Genomic DNA, 17,612 nt, shown 5'->3' with positions numbered 1-17,612 from the left:
CGTTTTTGCAATAAAAAAATTCTTCAACCAAAATTTCACCCACCAGAATTCAAATTGAAACTTGAATTTCATATCGAGTCCTCAATGTATCACCAACAATTATTTTTGAGGCATTAAGTGTCGTGTGTGTTTTACTGAAGTGATTTGAATGAGTTGAATAAGAATCGGACCGAGTTTGGGAATTACGTAATGGGCTTAGTTTGAATATTATAAAGGTTAATGTTGTTGGGTTTGTTAATGGGATTGAAATTACTATCCAGATTTTTTGTCTTATAATGAATGGCTTGTGGTTCATAGGTTTCAGAGTGTGATTCTATTGTCCGATGAGATTGATGACGAAATGGGTGAGAATTTTAGGAAAGTTTGAGAGTAATAATGCAATGAAATTTGATGTTTCTATGGTTTGTTTTTCGGGTCATAAAGGTTACATTAGCCCAGCTAATTATTACTTTATGTCATAGGGTCGGATCAGGTAAATGTAGGGGTGTCAATGGTTCGGTTTAACCGATTATTTTATAAAATTTGTATCATACCAATTTTTCGGTTATTCTATTATATATAACCAAAATTAGACAACCGTCCCAATCATGTTGGTTTCTCTTCGGTATCGGTACGGTTCAGTTAATTTTCGGTATTTTTTTTATATCATGTAAAATTCACCAGTAGAAGTAGAATGCAATAACATACGTTCTTTTATAGGACTTAGCAAAACTCTCTAGACACTTTTACTGTTTAAAGGATGATGAATTAAAAAAAAAAGAGATGGCTAGAGAGTAGATCTATCAACTATTCTACAACAGCGTAAAAGAAATCAAACAAAGGCAAAGAAAATATAAATCAGACGAGTTGAAAGATATACCAAGCTGGGACTCAAGAATAAAGTCTATAGAAGATTAAATATTCAAAAAGATAAATCCAAATTATATGAAAGGAAACATATTTAGTACATTGTAGTTTGCTACTCATAATCGCTAGAATACTTTGTGTCTTGCTAATAAAGATACTTAAAATAACTTAGTTTAAGTAGAAGTAGCAGGTTTTAGGAATTGGTATTTTGAGTTTAATTACTTGTTGCTTGTAGTAGTTTTCATAATTTCAAGGCCCAAAGAAAATTCAATACATTATTACTTTTAAACTTACTAAATAAATATATTTTCTACATGTAAAATTTATTCGTTATGGTTCGGTATTTTTTCGATTTATTTTTATAAAATAAAAAACCTACCCTAATTATCGGTGCAATTATAGATTTATATAAAAACCTACGGTTTCTTAAAAAGAAACCTAAAAATCGGTTCGGTACGGTACGGTTCGGTCGGTTTAGTCAGTTTCAAATATCCATTAACACCCCTAGGTAAATGGGTAAAAATAAGACCCATATTTGATTCTTGGTCAATAATGTCACGTGGCCCGATTAAAAATTGTCACGTCATTAAATGAAAGACCCACAAAATCTGCCGTTAGACCGGAGGTATTTTTATTAATAAAATTAACATCGTGTGCTTTTTCGAACGGATAGGTGGACGGAGAATATTTGTAAACCATCTAGCAAACTAAAGGGGGTAGTTTAGTCCCTTTTCCGTTTTAAATATATCCCAAAGATAAGTGACCTTTTTGTTAATTTCTCCACCATATATAAACACAGAGAAGTGTGGGACAGGTAAGGAGAGACTGTATTGTTGACTATCTAATGAAGTGAAAAAGGAGGACTGAGGATATTGGATTAGTTTTACCGGCGGCTTCTGTGGGACGGGATGGAAGTCTTATTGGGCTTGAGACCAAGTATTCTTTGTTGCCCGTTATCGACATGCCAATCCAAGAGGAGATATTTTAACCTTAGACCTCGAGCTAGCCTCAATGAAGGAAATGACTCTTTTTACCAGGCCGCCATTGAACGAGCTTCCCTTCGTCTCCGGGAGTCTCACTCTCCAGGCAAATTCCCTCCATTTTACTCTATTCTTGTGCATACCGTACATGTATTCGTATATGCATTACCTTTACTTCTATTTCGCCTGCTATCCTTTGAGCTTCTTCAATGGCTGGGGTGATTTTTCCTTATTGTCGAATTGTTTCTATGAAGCCTAGTTATCATTTTATTTGCTAACTGATCACTCGCCTAAGTGATGCCAGTGTAGAAATAGTCACACTTTAATGAATGCTCTCAACATTCGTTGGGACAAGCTTACTTAGGCATGCGCTTTATTGAGTAAAGGTTTGTTGAAACTAGCTTGAATAAATAAAGAGGACTCGTATAACAGACTCCGCTAATTTGGGAGTGAAGTGTACTTGGTTGTTGATTGAATCACTTGTAGGAGTGCTTGTAAATCAGAAAATTCAAAAAACTTGTATCTCTCGCCAAATGCCAACTATGATGAAGCACGCTGAGCTGAAAGGTGCTATGTATTAAAATTTGATTGGAAAAGTACAGTCAGCTTCGAAACGTAACACCAGTCAGCTTTCTTTCTTGTCATATTGTGAGGCTTCTACTTCCCGTTCTTCATCGTCTTATACTGTAAAGTGCTTTTATCTTCAACTAGAATTCATAATCCTTTTATCAGCATAGCATATACGCGTAAATCAGGAACTTAGAAACTTTTGCGAAATGTGCCAAACATAACTCACTGACAGGGTAAGATAATAAGATAGTTTTTATGCATACAACTCAATGCACTCCAAGTTGAATTTCCTCACAGACATCTTCTATGACAGATATTGACTCCAAATCCTGCTTATTGTTTGTTCAAAAGTGGTTAATATTAGGCACCAGTTCTCTGAAGGATGTCTACCTCTTGCTTTTGCAGATCCTCTCCTCGTTGACCCATATGTTGGCTGCCTTCTTCCTTCTAACAGTCTGAAAGACATGAACCAACAGCTGCATCCCTACTGTCTTGCAACTAAGTTTATTGATGACAAGTTGCTAGAGACAATACAATCTTCTGATGGGCTGAAACAGGTATGAAACCATTGCTTACTAGGATCTAATTGATCAGTTCTCACAACATCTTTGAGTTAGATGGGCAACTACTCTACTGACATGCTGCAGGTTGTTTTGTTAACAGATGGCCTGGATACACGGTCTTACAGGCTCAATTGGCCAACATCAACCCTAATATTTGACATATGCCCTACACAAGTATTCAGAGGAGCGGTTCAGAAGCTTCAAGGTATTAACATCCTTCTCCCTTTTTGTGTTGTTCTCTCCCTTATTTATGGAAGTTGCGTCTGGGGACAAGTAAGTCCAGGGGAACCCATGCACGGCTTACACCATTCTCCATGTCCTCTAGATTGCTATTTATGAGATAAGGTTTACCATTCTATATTAACTGTGCTGATATTTGGTTCTAATCCTGCAAATGAAGCTTTCCAAAAGTTTAGACCAGCTATAGAATTTGTTCTTCGTTTTTCTTATTTGCATTAGGGGTTTGTGGGAGGGGGGTGGGGGGGGAGGGGGTTATGTTTGTTTAGAATCTTGGACCTGATAGTTTATAGTCAAACCAGACAGACAATGGTATCCTGTTTGCCTTTCAAAGCTACCTTTTGGTGGTAGAGCAGAGATGTGTTCTTTATCTAGTTTCGTTGCCTGTAGATTCAATTCCATAACAGCAGTAGATGAAAATTTCATCATCCAGCTCTAATTTTATTCCGTTTTTTCCAGTTTCCTCCAGCTGAATGCTTTAAAAGAACTCTTTTGTTTTCGTTTTCGTTTTTTCATTTTGGTAGAAATTATATCCTTATGTTGATCAGTGTTTCCTTCTTTATCTTTACTCTTTAAAATAATTACATGCTCATTGGGTGTGCCATGATATCCAATTTGAAAAATTACCTTGCAGCACACAATGATATCATGGGGGAATGGGAGGTGTAAATAGAAAGATTGGTCATTTGTCTCAAAGGAGCATGTGGATGAGATCTCATTGTCCTGCAAGGTGAAAATCAAAAACAAAATATAGTAGAAAGAAACTCAGAGATTGCTTATTCGCTCTAAGTAATGGAATTAGAACAAGGAAAGTTTAATTTCAGGTCTTGTCAAGAAATATTCTTTTTTTCTGGCTTCAAATAGACATGGATGTAGTTCATAAAAGATATTATTATCACTATTTCCTATCCTCATCTGCGCTTTGGTTTTTATTTTATTTATGTTGTTGCTTCTGGTTAGAAATCAATTAATCACTCAATCATCTCAATTCCAAATTGGCTGACGCAGTCTTCTAGTTAGATATGATAAGGAAAACAGTGATAGTGATACCTCTAATGAACTCTAGTACTCTGTTTGGAAGAGTGGAAATCAATCAATCAATCAATCAATCATCTCAATTCCAAATTGGCTGACGCCGTCTTCTAGTTAGATATGATAAGGAAAACAGTGATAATGATACCTCTAATGAACTCTAGTACTCTGTTTGGAAGAGGGGAATTCTTTTGTATTTACATGAGAACTGTAAACGGTTGATATTTCTCTTCTCAAGAGTAAAGGTGACAAGCAAAATTATGATGTCGAGATAGTGGGTTCGTGCTTAACGTTTTTCTTACAAGTGATGCTAGTACATTTGTGAATGTATTACACTGAGAAGTAATTATTTCTATGAACCATGCCAACCATTGGCATCTCTTAAGTTGGCCAACTATCATGCTATCCATTCTTTATACCAAAAATACAAGATAATAGGAAGGATCTTTCAATACCCTCAATGATTTCTCACTATTTTGGAAAAATGATATAGTTCCTTCATTCCACAAGCATCAAAGTAGACATAGTGAGCTGAAATATTTCTGAGCTCAGTGAACTCTTTATTAGATTTTCATGTTTTTTCATGATATCTGAGACTTGTGTTGATTACATTGGTTCTGTTTGAAGAGAAATGTTTTTACTCCTTGATGTTCCTTATGTCATTTTGTCTTTATTCATAAATGTATTAGTTTGTATGAGCACCTGAAGCATATCTAATGGTATTGCTATGGATGACATAGATGCTGGGGCTAAGATTCCAAGAGGATGCATGTCTTTTCATATCCCGTCAGAGTCTTTTGACATAGAAAATGTACTTCGCAGTAAAGGATTTAGTGGTACCAGACCAAGTATATGGGTTTTTCAGGTGAATATATGGTTTCTGGGTATTTTCTTTGACCTTCATGAAGTTTTGCATTCATTTATGGTGCTTACATAGTTGGAGTTCTTACCCCTGTTGATGTTTTACCCTTACGAACTATGGGAAAGAGGAGTTTTTACCACCTCCATCCACAGAAAAAAGACAAGAAAAAGAAAAGAAAACAAAGAGCTTGGGCTGCAAGTCATACACTGATTGTAAATTTTAGATAGAGATTTGACATGACAGAGAGCTAGCCTTTTACTTGAGTAGAGTTGTTTTTATGGTTCCTACTTGGTGCTCCAAAATTGTAGCAGTTTTTCTCATTAATGGTGAATTTTTTTCAATCTTTGGCTTTATTTGTCTTGATTACTGGCTTCACCGAAACATAATCACAATCAGCACATTTTCACCTTTCCTGCCCCCTCTCCTTTCTCAACCTTCGTTCCCCATAGAACATAAATGTTTTTGGAGGCTTACCTACTCACTGAAAGAGGGAGGTACTTTTATTTTGGCATCCGCTACATGTAATGGGTGTTGGTGTAGTTCACATTCCTAAATGTTTCTGACGTTATTGGCAGTATCATGACAGATTTTTTGAAGTTCACCTAGTGTTCAAGGACCGCTGTTATTGTCATCTGCGGTTGAACTTTAATCATTTGGTCAACAGTATTCATTTGATGTGGAATTCTGACATGTACCTTATCAGTAACAGGAGTACCTCATTTGTAGGGATTTCCTGTTGTGAACTTGGCAAGTTTTAAAGATATCTTGTCCATTGTCAGTAATTTAGCCATGAAGGGATGTCTTTTCTTGGGGGAAATTCCTGTCTGGCTGGCTGAAACTGAGGTTGCAGACCTGGTGAGCTTGTACATTGAGCAGGCTTTTTTTATTCAATTAAATCCTCAAAAACTGCAAATTCCAGCAATCTAACTCTTGGTCTATGTTCAGTCTGCCACAAAGACATGGCTTGACAACCTCTTTATGAGCTATGGCTTCCGGGTGAAGGCGATTGAATATGATGAAGTTGCACGAAACCTCAGCAAAGATTCTGCAAGACGAGCATCAGGAGTCGGCACGAGCATTATTTTTGTTGCAGAGCATCTGCGTTTCTCTGATGATCAGGTAGATTTACTGTGTGCCATAATGTTGTCCAATTCTATTCTTATTCTCTTACATTCACCACCATAGTAGAGAAGCACCCCCTCCCCCCACCAAAAAAAAAAGGAAAAGAAAAGAAACCCGTTTATATTTGTCCGTTGGAGGTTCCTTCTACTCATATCTCAAGAGGAAGGAAATAAATTAAAAAGGAAAAAGAAAGAAAGAAAAAGAAAAAACGTTGTCCTTATATAAAGATTCCTAGTCTCTGAACTTATTGGTATCCATACAGATGGAAACCTGGAGGAGCGAATTTCAGAGAATAGAGGAAGAAGGGGATGAAGAAGGCTTTGAGGAGCTCTAGTAAAGTTGCAGAATTTATTGCTTCCATCTCCTTTTATGTTTGCTTTGTAGAGGTTTTGAGATCAGTATTTATTTGCTTTTGAAATGCCCATCCCTAATGTTTGTCTTGTTAGCTTGTTGTTGTAACCTAGCAGCTATTATGGTTCTTGGCAGCTGTTTCAACTTGAAAATGATAGTCTAATGGTTATCACAGTTGGACGTTCATTTTGCTAGTGTTTTGTTTAAAGATTATCAGGTCGCCAAGTTGCAAATGTAAATCAAAATTTTCTTAGATTCATGATTCTGCTATTTTGTCTGTCATTGTTAAAATTAGCAATCTTATCATCGTGTTGCCTTATTACATACAAAACTTTGAAAATGCATGAAGACACAGGCGGAGCCAGGATTTCAACATTATGAGTTCTTAATTTTGGAACGCCGATTTGAAATGCTAATGACTGAATTCTAAATTTGATTTTTGTTTGTATGTAATAAATCTTTTTAACATAGATATGTTGTTTGAACAAAAGCTATTGGGTTCGACCGAATCTGTAGCTCGACTTCTGCCTCCGCCCCTGCATGAAGAGACATAATATCTGTTGGTTGACCATAATTCTATTGTTTTATATTAAGGAAAAAGGAAACAAAGTTGTTTAAGTCTATTGGGGCTTCAAGCGCAAAGCAAAGATAAAATGGCGGGCTTTAACAAAAGGTGTAGTTGAATGTAAAAACAAATTTTACGTGTAGTTCATGAAAATAGTAACTATAAACTATATAAAGAAAAGAATTGAAAAACACAAAAGTTAGTTCAGTTATGCGTTGTTTAGAGTGGCTCTCCTCAAGGCAAAGCCCCAGGCCGTTGTGAATATCTTTTGATATTTCTCTCTCGAATAGGCTCCACGAATAGAACTTGGTTGTTATGGCTAGTTACGTATGGACACATGCAAAAACAGATTTAGGAAAGGGGCAGAAATTTACTAACTTAGCGTAGAGATCTCTTAAGACTTCCACACAACTATCCTAACCGACAAGCTTGGGAGAAGAGAGTTTAAAATAACCATAAGTTATCTTTAAATATTCCTAAATTTTTCTAGTATGTCGAAATGAGACTGCCACTTCTCAAATATCCGACAACTGTAGGAAGGGAGCATGAGGAGAAATGGTGCCCCTGACATTCCCCTCAGATGAATGGATGGAAGGCTATTGCACAACAATTACATGGGTAATCATAAGCCTAAAGTTGCAGCTGGGCTACATGCAACTGGCGGCAGCATTTAGGTTCAATTTTAGTTTGCTGAAACACAGATATTGTCCATTTACTTCTTTGCGTACGTAGTCAGCATATGATTCTTGGCAGTAATTCTGATCCTTGAAGACTCTGCATGACAACAGTTTATTGCATATCCCATATTCTAGAAAGCAAGTACGCCTTTTGCTTCAACCATCCCAACTTCCTTTGAAGCCACAGTATCGGCAGAAGAGCATTTGCAGCGTCATTAGAGAAGACTGATGCCTACAAAGACCTTTATTCTTAAGATATGCTAGAGTACGGCACAATTTGCATAAAGGAATCTATACATGCTTCATACCTTCCATTTGATCTCCCTTCAGCAGCAGTTTGTATCTCACTGACTCTCTGCAATCCGAGTCTTTTTGACTTCCATAAATAAGGTTCATACAGTTAGTCAGTATTTGTTAGTAACATAGCAAACAACATAGACCCCTATTTTCGTCATTTCTTTTTTTGGATAAGTCATATATAACAACTTACACCATCTTCACCGACTGGTGTTGGAACCTTAGCACTTGTTGCAATGTAACAGCAAACCGCTATGCACATTCTCCATGCAAAAGCTACTGGATATGGAAGCAACAGATCAGCAGTGATAACTGGAATCGAATGAAGAAACATGACATGTTCACAGTCTGAGGTAGAGCAGTTGACAATGACTCAGAGCCTCTTGTCCCAGTTAATCATATTTTCCTGGCGCAGGAAATGATACAAGCACAGCAGTGAAAAGCATTAATGTCGTTAGTCAGTAGAACAAAGAAGAATATCCAAAAGAAATTCTCAATTTGGGGAAACGAGAAGCCAGTACACGTAAGAGTTCTGTGATCCGCCTGTGACATTTGTCAAGCAATAGTGCTTTCTCCTTGGCACTAGACTTGACTTGTAAAAATATCTAAAGAAAAGTCCGTTTTGAGAAACGTGAGCTAGAACCGAAATTGCTTCAAGCAGAACATATCAACTATCTATGAGTGGTGGAAACGTTTGCTCTAATTTCATACCGTTAACAAACCGAGCATCTTTCATTTAGTCGTCTGTCAAATTTTTAACAGCCAGCTACCACTTACTATTTCTCCTTCAAGAATTCACCCCCAGCTAAAACCAGGTTCCTTGGTTACCTGCCTTTCTGACATAGCTGCTCTAATTTCCTCTGTCTCACCCCATCTACCTAACGATGTATACATATTTGCTAGAAGCACATAAGGAGCAGAATTCTGTGGGTTGAGACGGATTAGCTCCTCTGCTGCCCGCCTTGCTAAGGTTACATTTCCATGAAGCCGACAAGAACTGAGCAAAACCTCCCACACAATAGAGTCATCTTTGCATGGCATCTTATCGACTAGCTCTTCCATTTCACTAAACCGGGCAGCACGACCCAGACAATCAATTATGCAAGTGTAATGATCAACAAGTGGCTCCAACCCATATTGCAGCTGCATCGAGTTGAGTATCTTAAGCCCCAGATCTACCAGCCCAGAGTGACTACAAGCAGTTAAAGCAGCAATAAAGGTTATAGTATCAGGTTTTCCTCCTGAACAAATCATGTCTTCATACAAGAAAATAGCTTCATCTCCGCGACCATTTTGTGCATAGCCATGTATCATCTCATTCCATGTAATTGTATTCTTATAAGGCATCATGTCAAAGTGCACCCTGGCCCCATTTACATCACCACATTTGGAATACATGTCAATTAGAGTACTTCCAACTACAACATCATTAGCATATCCACCTTTGACTATCAGACCATGAACCTGTCTCCCCTGTGATAATGAGGATAGCTTTGTACAGCTACTCAGTGTAGTAGCATATGAAAACTCATTAGGCAACATCCCCATCTGTAGCATTTGCTTAAAGAAAGCAAAAGCTTCTTTGTCCAATGAATTATAGGATAAACCGGTAATTAAAGAATTCCAACAGACTATATCTGCTTGAGAGAGTCCATTAAAAATACATAGAGCTGCTTCTGCTCTACCACACTTTAGGTACATTAAAATAAGACTACTAGCTATGTATATATCTCCAGGAAAGACACACTTCAACGAAGTAGCATGGACCTGTTCCCCACATTCTAGTACACCAATCTCAGAACATGAACTAAGTATGATAGCCAAAGTGGTCCGATCAGGTTGCTGATTTCGAAACTGCATTTCTCTGAACAGCTTTAGTGCCTCGAGATGGTCCTCATTCTGGGAATAGCCTGAAAGTAGAGCATTCCATGAAATCAAGCTTGGGCAAGCCATGCTATCAAATATCAAACGGCCATTTTCAACATCCCCTGATTTAACACAAGCCGTGAGCATATTTATGTAAGTAACCTCATCTGGCTCAACACCAACACCCCGCATCATTTCCATGTACTCCATCGCTCTTTTTTTATCATGATTCTGTCCAAACCCACTTATCATAACATTCCAAGAAACAGTACTAGTTTCTGAAAGGTTTCCAAACAATCCTTCAGCACTTTCCATGTCACCATTTTTTGCATACATATCAAGCAAGGAGTTACATACGTGAAGCTCTCCTTCAAATCCAAGTTTAATTGTCAAACCGTGGACTTGCTTCCCCTGTGTGTTAGGTAGATCGTTATCAGTCTCACCATTACAACCAAAATTTGAACCCCCACCTTTAGCACAAACCCTCAGTACACTAGACAATGAAACAGAGTCAATCCTAATTCCACTCCTTTGCATTAACCTAAACATTTCAAACGCCTCTTCCACTTGGTCAGTTTCAACCAGTCCACACATCATTGCCGTTAAGGAAACCTCATTAGGCTCATCCAACTCCCTAAACGCCTTCAATGCATCCGGAGGGCACCTACATTTTACATAAAGGCTCAACAAAGCATTCCCAACGTACACATTCTTGTGAAGCCCATACTTCACAGCAGCACAGTGAGACACCCTGCCGCACTCCAGTTCACCCAACCCGCCACAGGCGCTTAAAACGCTAGCCAATGTGATATGTGTCGGTGAGAAACCTTGTGAATTCATCAGAGAATAAACCTCCAAGGCCTTTCTTTCATGACCATTTCGAGCAAATGCACTAATTATAGTGTTCCAGGATACACTATTTCTCTCGGGCATTTTCAGAAATAGTTTATGCGCATTTTCAAGCTGACCTTCCTTACAATAAGCACTTAACAGCGAATGCCAAGAATATAAGTTTCGTTCAACCATTTGATCGAACAGGTGCCGTGCGGTCTGAATACGACCACATTTTGAATACAATTCAATTAGGCGGTTTACGAGGAATGTATCAGCGGAAAGGCCAACTCGGAGTATATAGGCGTGGAGAAGTTTGCCTGCAATGCATGCTTTATTGTCTATGGAAGTTTGAAAGAGATTTGCCAAGTACGTAGTATTGGTCCTGGCATGCATTGTAATAAAACGAAGTGTGAGGTCAATTTTACGATCACTGTGAAAAATATACAGTTAGACAGTTTGACCTACTTAGGCGGGTAGCAGGAAAATGAAACACAACGCGAGTAGCAGAAAGTATTAGGTAAGTCCAAAACCATTCTTTTTCGTTAATTTTTCATAAAACACTATCTTTTAGTAGTAATTAGTCATTTATAGATACCATTTGCTATATTACGGATTATAGACACCTTTTATGTGATTATAAAATATATTTGATGTATTTAAATTTTTGTATTCATGAATACAGTAGCAAAAAGTAGACGTGGATCAGGGAAGTCCAGCTAATCAGTTGTTGTATTCGACTGTATTCACGGAGTGAAACATGGGATTACAGCTGGACAAATTATTGTATTCGACTGTATTCACGGCGTGAAATAGAGGATGACACTGTTTTTAAAAGGGAAAGTGAATCAATTAACATAATAGACTCCTAATATAACTTAACAAACTCAATTATAACACACAAAATTTGTATTTTCAGTTATAAAAAAGATTCTCAACCGAAAAAATACCCAAAAAACATAGCAATCTTCAGAGAAATTATATAATATATATGAATACATAAATTATATTAATTAAAAAGAACTTATGAATACATTCATGTCATATAGCGAGATAGTGAATACAATGAAATACATACAATACAACGGGATACATTGAAATACAATGAGAAAAAAAGACAGTGAATACAATGAATACATGGAATACAACGAGATACATTGAATTACAATGAAAAAAAAGACAATGAATACAATGAAATACATGAAAAATACATCAGCAAGAACAACATTAGAAGCAGGAAAACGACAGTGACGGTCGCCGTCTAACCCCACTTTCTTGCTCCAAAACGGTGGCTCCAGCGGCAGCGTTCCTCCTCCTCTACCCAATAAATGTACGATCGCCGTCTAACCGGTGGCGCTCGAACAAAACAAAATCACCAGCGTCTAATTTTTTCTCCTTTCACAAAACGACTCCATCCTTTAGTTAATACATAACTTTGACTACTATTCCAATATGAATATCTAAAAGTCCATAATTTCCCTAACAAGTCCTCGAAATTCAGTAAAAATCCCTTTTCGCACGAGTCATTATGGGTCCCGGAAGTGTTTGATTTTTGATCCGGAAGTGTTTGATTTTCGATTCGGAAGTGAAAACGTACTGTAGGAATATGCCGTTGCAGTCGTCGGATGCGAGAGCCGGAGTAATTTCTGAAGTGGGCTTTGCAAAAATTCGGTGGGAGGAGGAGGAGATCGGAAATTTTGATGGTATGGAGAATAGAATGAGATGTATCAAAGTAGAGAGAAAAAGAAAATAGTGTAACTAATTAGCGTATTTAGTGGCTTAGGGCTAGGAGGTAACCAAAATTAAATATTTTGATATAAACCTTAAAGGTATCTATAGAATATACTTTTTTTAAATGGTATTTATTTAAATAAATAAGGTGTTAACCTTTGCTGTAGGAGATAAAAATTCCTTCTCTTTTCTTTAGAAATGTTCAGGGACAAATATGACTTCTAAATTGGTTTCAGAGCTACGATATTGGGCTTCAGTAGTGTCATAACAATTGGGTTAAAAGAGCACGGTACAGCCAGTTTTCGGATTGATCATTTAAAAATAGCCACCGTTTACGAAGTTAATGAAAAATAGCCACTATTTTGCTGCAACAGAGACCGGTCCTGCATAATATACGGGAGTTCGGTGCATCTGTGTACGAACTCCAGCATATTATGCTGGACCAGTATACTTTGCTGACTCCTGTATAATATACGGGAGACTTGAGCATCGGTGCTCCAAACTCCAGTATATTATACTGGACATTTATACTTGCTGGAACTCCAGTATATTATGCTCGAGTTCTAGTGTATTTATGCTGAAACTCCAATATATTATGCTGGAGTTCCAGCATAGTTATCCTGGAACTCCCGTATAATATGCTGGAGTTCAAGCATACTTATGCTGGAACTCCAGTATAATATACGAGCGTATTTTCCGGGTTTTGAACAGTGTTTTTGCTCAGATTTATCTTTACATGAAAAGTGGCTAAATTTCGATTACTTTTGAAATTGGGCTATTTTTGAATGACCAGTCGTAAATCTGGCTATTTTTAAATTTCTCCGAACAATTGGTCTTTGTGTTATGCAGTTAGGATCCACATATCTACGTCGGCCCAATTTAATTCAACGTATTTGCATATGGAATTAGAACAACTGGTCGGAGTAATGCCATGACTTAGGATAATCTGGAGACTTAATCACTGTCATTGGTTAGTTTCAGAAAATCAAACACACAAGATATCTGACTTTGTTTTTCCTAGCAATCAATCATTTATTTATTATTATTTGTTCCCACCAGCGGGAAGAATCAATATGAAATTGCTATTCGCTTTCATTCTACTTTACGTTTTTCTTTTTCCTCTAAATAAATGTGGGAAATAAAATAAAGATGGGGTTACCTTTTGAATTGCCCATAAGCTGTATGAACCATATGTAAATATAAAAGAAATAAAAGTCGATTAAAACTACAACAATTTAATCTACCTTTCCATAAAAATGTCAGATTGATTATAGTTGACGTTACACTTGTGCCATTTATAAGAGGAAGAGACATAATGAATTAGAAAACTTGTTAGGGCTCGCTGGGTTGGAAAGAAGTTATCTTAGGATTAATTATTCCGGGATTAGTTAGTCTATTTTTCCATGGGGATAAAAAAATACTACAATCTCGGAATAACTAATTCCGATATTAATTATACAACAATCTTCTACCAACTAAATATGAGATAAACTCTTCTTAAATTTAAGCCCGAAATTAATTATTCCTTATCCCTCGTAGCAAACGAGCCCTTAATACTTTTTCTTTTACAAAGAGTCCTTATATATAGATAGATGTGTTCATAAAAATCCGAAAAATCGAATCAAATCGAAAACCGAATAAAAAAACTCACTATTTGATTCAATTATCATCAATATATCTTAGTAAATGATAGATTTCTTAAAGAGCAATTGGTTTGATAGTGTTATGTTGAAAATATAGTCGTCGGAATATGTGTTTGGTAATGTATGTCTCATACTTAAGGGAAAAAAACCGATAATTAACCGAAAAAACCAAAAAACTGACAAAAACCGAATCGATAAAAAACCGATTTAATTTTTTTAATTTGGTTTGGTTCCAATATTTAAAGAACCAACTTACTTAATTTGGTTCCAATATATGAAAAGCCGATCAAAACCGAACCATAAACACCCCTGTATAAAGATATCACATATACTAGTAGCCAAAAGGGATGATAAGGATGAAGCAGGGTATCTTGAGCATGGAAGTTTGTTGTCTCTTGGTAGCATAAAAGAGCCAAAGCCAACCATTTAATCTATTAAAAAGAAAATGTATCTATATTTGACAAATTTCAATGTTTACAACTGATACTTATCTACAGACTTTATTCATGAATAATTAATTGGGGAGAAGAATTGATTAAATTGATGTAGATACAGAATCACAAGTTACTAACATGTATATGCTGGCCTTTTGCATAGCAAGGGACCAACAACATGCAATATCCTATAGCCCCTGCCTACCTTCTTGCTTTGTTATTCTAAGCTGCAACTAACAAACGCTTTCCTTCCTTCACGTTATGGACCCTAAATTCTCTGACACATTATTGAAGGGGGATACACTAGAAAATTATACAGATTCTCAATAAATATATTTTAAGTTACCTTCAATAATTAGTTATCTTATCACTTCAACATTTATTTATCTGTTATCTGCCTTATTCGCATAGTTTTGATCCAAAGCAAGTACTTTCTTTTTTAATGATGGTATTGCGTGAAAAAAGAGATGTGATTGGCATTATAACTTTGGTGTCATAAACTTGATAATAAACATAAAAATTCACTCAACGCTTGTTAACTAAACACAAACATTGAAGTACGCAAACTTTATTCCTCGCCAGAAGGCTATTTCTGATAGAGAGTAATTTATATGACTAAATTGTTATTTATTCAGTAATCGCACTAGGAGCATCCTGTAATCGAATCGATAAAGATGATGCCCGAAAGCAAGTAAGCCAAGAAGACGTATCGAATTTTTATGGCAGCTAGCAACTAGCTGGACTTTACCTGGCCTAGTACTACTTTAAGAATGAGATATTTTTCATATATTTAATTACAAGGAATTGTAATTTATATTTGGGAAATTATTAGCTATGTCCATTTATAAGTAGCTTATTATAAAAATTGATCAATTGATAAAATATTATTAATATTAGCCAAATTAGAGAATCAGCTATTTGGAGCAAAAAAAAGAAATCAAATATTTGCTTTGTTTTGAATGGTTGTTATTAGAATAGATTGGGCATAACTTAAGGAGCTTGAATCTCAGTTTTGGAATGATTTTGTGAAATTTTGAAGTGGTTTGAATTGAAAATTCGAAGTAAAAGTTGAATAGAAAAAAATATGATATGTGTATCACACTGTGTATCATTTATGTATCACATATGTATCATATTTGTATCAATTATGTATCATATGTATATCCATGTATACCTGTGTGCGCGATACATGCGTGATACATGTGTCGCAGAAGACTTTTTTGAACTCGATTTAATTATGAATTTTGATCAAAACCAGTCCAAATCACCTCCAATCTTCCTCAAATTTTGTATATTGACTTATCTATATATTTTCAATAAATTCAACTATACCCATTGAAAAAGTTCCTTTTTTGTTTAGATTTTTGGAATTTGTATAGATTTTTGTATTTCATCACCTTATTTGCTACCCCGTTCATGAAATTTCCTTTCCGTCTTGTATTTAGTATTGCTAATCACGCTTAAAAATATGGAAAATAATTTTGCATGTGATTCTTTGATAGAAAGAACCCTATTATTTGGTTTTTCAGTTGGCTAGTTTTAATAAATCTATGACTAATGGCTAGAGATTAGTAAGTTGAGATTTATTTGGGACATTTATGTAAGTTTTCCTTTATATTTTATACTAATAGCCTATTTTTATGTAGCTTTAATTATATAAAATAATTCTAAAAAATTAAATTTGGAGTTGAGATCAAAATTTAAAAAGTTTGGACATCTTACTCCTAATTTCATCGGGAGTACTACTCCTTTTCTTTTTGAAACAAAACAAAAAAATTAATTAAACAAGGCAAAAAGAGATGATCACGAGACAACTTCAAGAATCTGTAAAATTAAGGAAAAGTCCCCGCGTCAACTGGTCAGCTTTTATAGGACCTCTGACGCGTGGTTGCAGATTCACGTGTCCACTTATGCTGATTGATTCAACTGCAATGCAAAGTCCTTCACTCAATCTCTTGCGCCGTCTCCAAGCCTTAGATTTTTTTCTGACTACATATTTACTTTTAGAAATATTTTTAATCGCTTCTAAAATAATAACTGATAATATATATATATATATATATATATATATATATATATATATATATATATATATATTATTTTGACTAGCAAATACAATTAATTTCATCCGATTGATCAATTTTATATTTTGCCCCTTTTTTTAGGATTGCATCCAGCTTTTGTAATTTGTAGTTAATTTTTGGATTTAAATGTAATCTCATGTTTGAATTTGTTCATATAACTAAGTAAAAGTTGTTGAAGATATAATTAAGTAAAGAAAAATATACTCTCTCTAATAGTTCAAGCTTTTAAATGAGATGGTTGTACACTTTATTATAATATCAGAGTAGGTAAAAGTCTTGCATTAGAGTCTCACCATTATTCAATATAAAAAAGAATTTTTACGTGCTTAACTCATAAATTAGTATCAAGCCCGCACTTGAGGGCGCGTATTAAAGATATATTAAATAAATAAAAATAAAAATATACTTTTTGTAACAATTTAAACTTTTAGATTAGATGGTCACGCAATATTTTATTAAAATATAATTAGACTCATATCTTAAAGTTTAATTTAAACAAAAGAAAGATATCGAACATAACTGATTCTAGTTAAAATGATACACAGACATGATTAATTGATTCTTGGATTGAAAGAAAATGTAATTTCAGATGTTTACTTTTTAGTATATTTAAAAAAACATTTTAATTTTTACCCGATAAGACGTAAACTTCCTGTACACTTATCGTCGAGCAAATAAAGGATCTATATTGAATTTGAGGTGACTTTTATAATTAGGAGTATTATTGTTGTGGCCTTAATTGTCTCCCACTGATATTTATTATACGTGAAATTGGCTCTTAGTGGCATCGACCAGGTGTCATTCAATGAGAGGACCTTTGTGTCTGAATAGAGGCCGACCTATCACGTGGACCCATTTATACCCCCCCCCCCAAGTGGGTGCTCTGTTTTCCTTCGTCTCAGTCCTCCTCCTCCATGTCTA

General features: G+C 35.6%; 2 protein-coding genes across 3 annotated transcripts; one reads left to right on the top strand and one right to left on the bottom strand.

Moving 5' to 3' along the window:
* Positions 1 to 1,670: 1,670 nt before the first annotated feature.
* LOC104245438 (O-methyltransferase 1, chloroplastic) lies at positions 1,671 to 6,833 on the top strand. Its single transcript, XM_009801045.2, has 7 exons — positions 1,671 to 1,932; positions 2,802 to 2,953; positions 3,044 to 3,164; positions 4,969 to 5,093; positions 5,817 to 5,945; positions 6,036 to 6,209; positions 6,475 to 6,833. Exons 1-7 carry the CDS (start codon positions 1,755 to 1,757, stop codon positions 6,544 to 6,546), a joined length of 951 nt encoding a protein of 316 aa, XP_009799347.1. The 5' UTR covers positions 1,671 to 1,754; the 3' UTR covers positions 6,547 to 6,833.
* Positions 6,834 to 7,413: 580 nt separating this feature from the next.
* On the bottom strand, positions 7,414 to 11,308 carry LOC104245439 (pentatricopeptide repeat-containing protein At4g20770). 2 transcript variants are annotated; one of them, XM_009801046.2, is made up of 4 exons: positions 8,624 to 11,308; positions 8,296 to 8,508; positions 8,114 to 8,181; positions 7,414 to 8,037 (listed from the first exon to the last, which is right to left on the bottom strand). In XM_009801046.2, the coding sequence occupies exon 1, from the start codon at positions 11,193 to 11,195 to the stop codon at positions 8,898 to 8,900; it is 2,298 nt and encodes a 765-aa protein (XP_009799348.1). In that variant the 5' UTR covers positions 11,196 to 11,308; the 3' UTR covers positions 7,414 to 8,037; positions 8,114 to 8,181; positions 8,296 to 8,508; positions 8,624 to 8,897. The 2 variants fall into 2 exon arrangements, with proteins under 2 accessions (XP_009799348.1, XP_070006228.1); XM_070150127.1 differs by having other exon boundaries at positions 8,296 to 11,308.
* Between the last annotated feature and the right edge of the window lie 6,304 nt (positions 11,309 to 17,612).

This window comes from Nicotiana sylvestris, chromosome 6, assembly GCF_000393655.2.
Source record: "Nicotiana sylvestris chromosome 6, ASM39365v2, whole genome shotgun sequence".
Classification (NCBI taxonomy): domain Eukaryota; kingdom Viridiplantae; phylum Streptophyta; class Magnoliopsida; order Solanales; family Solanaceae; genus Nicotiana; species Nicotiana sylvestris.
This window is presented reverse-complemented; position numbering and strand designations above follow the sequence as displayed.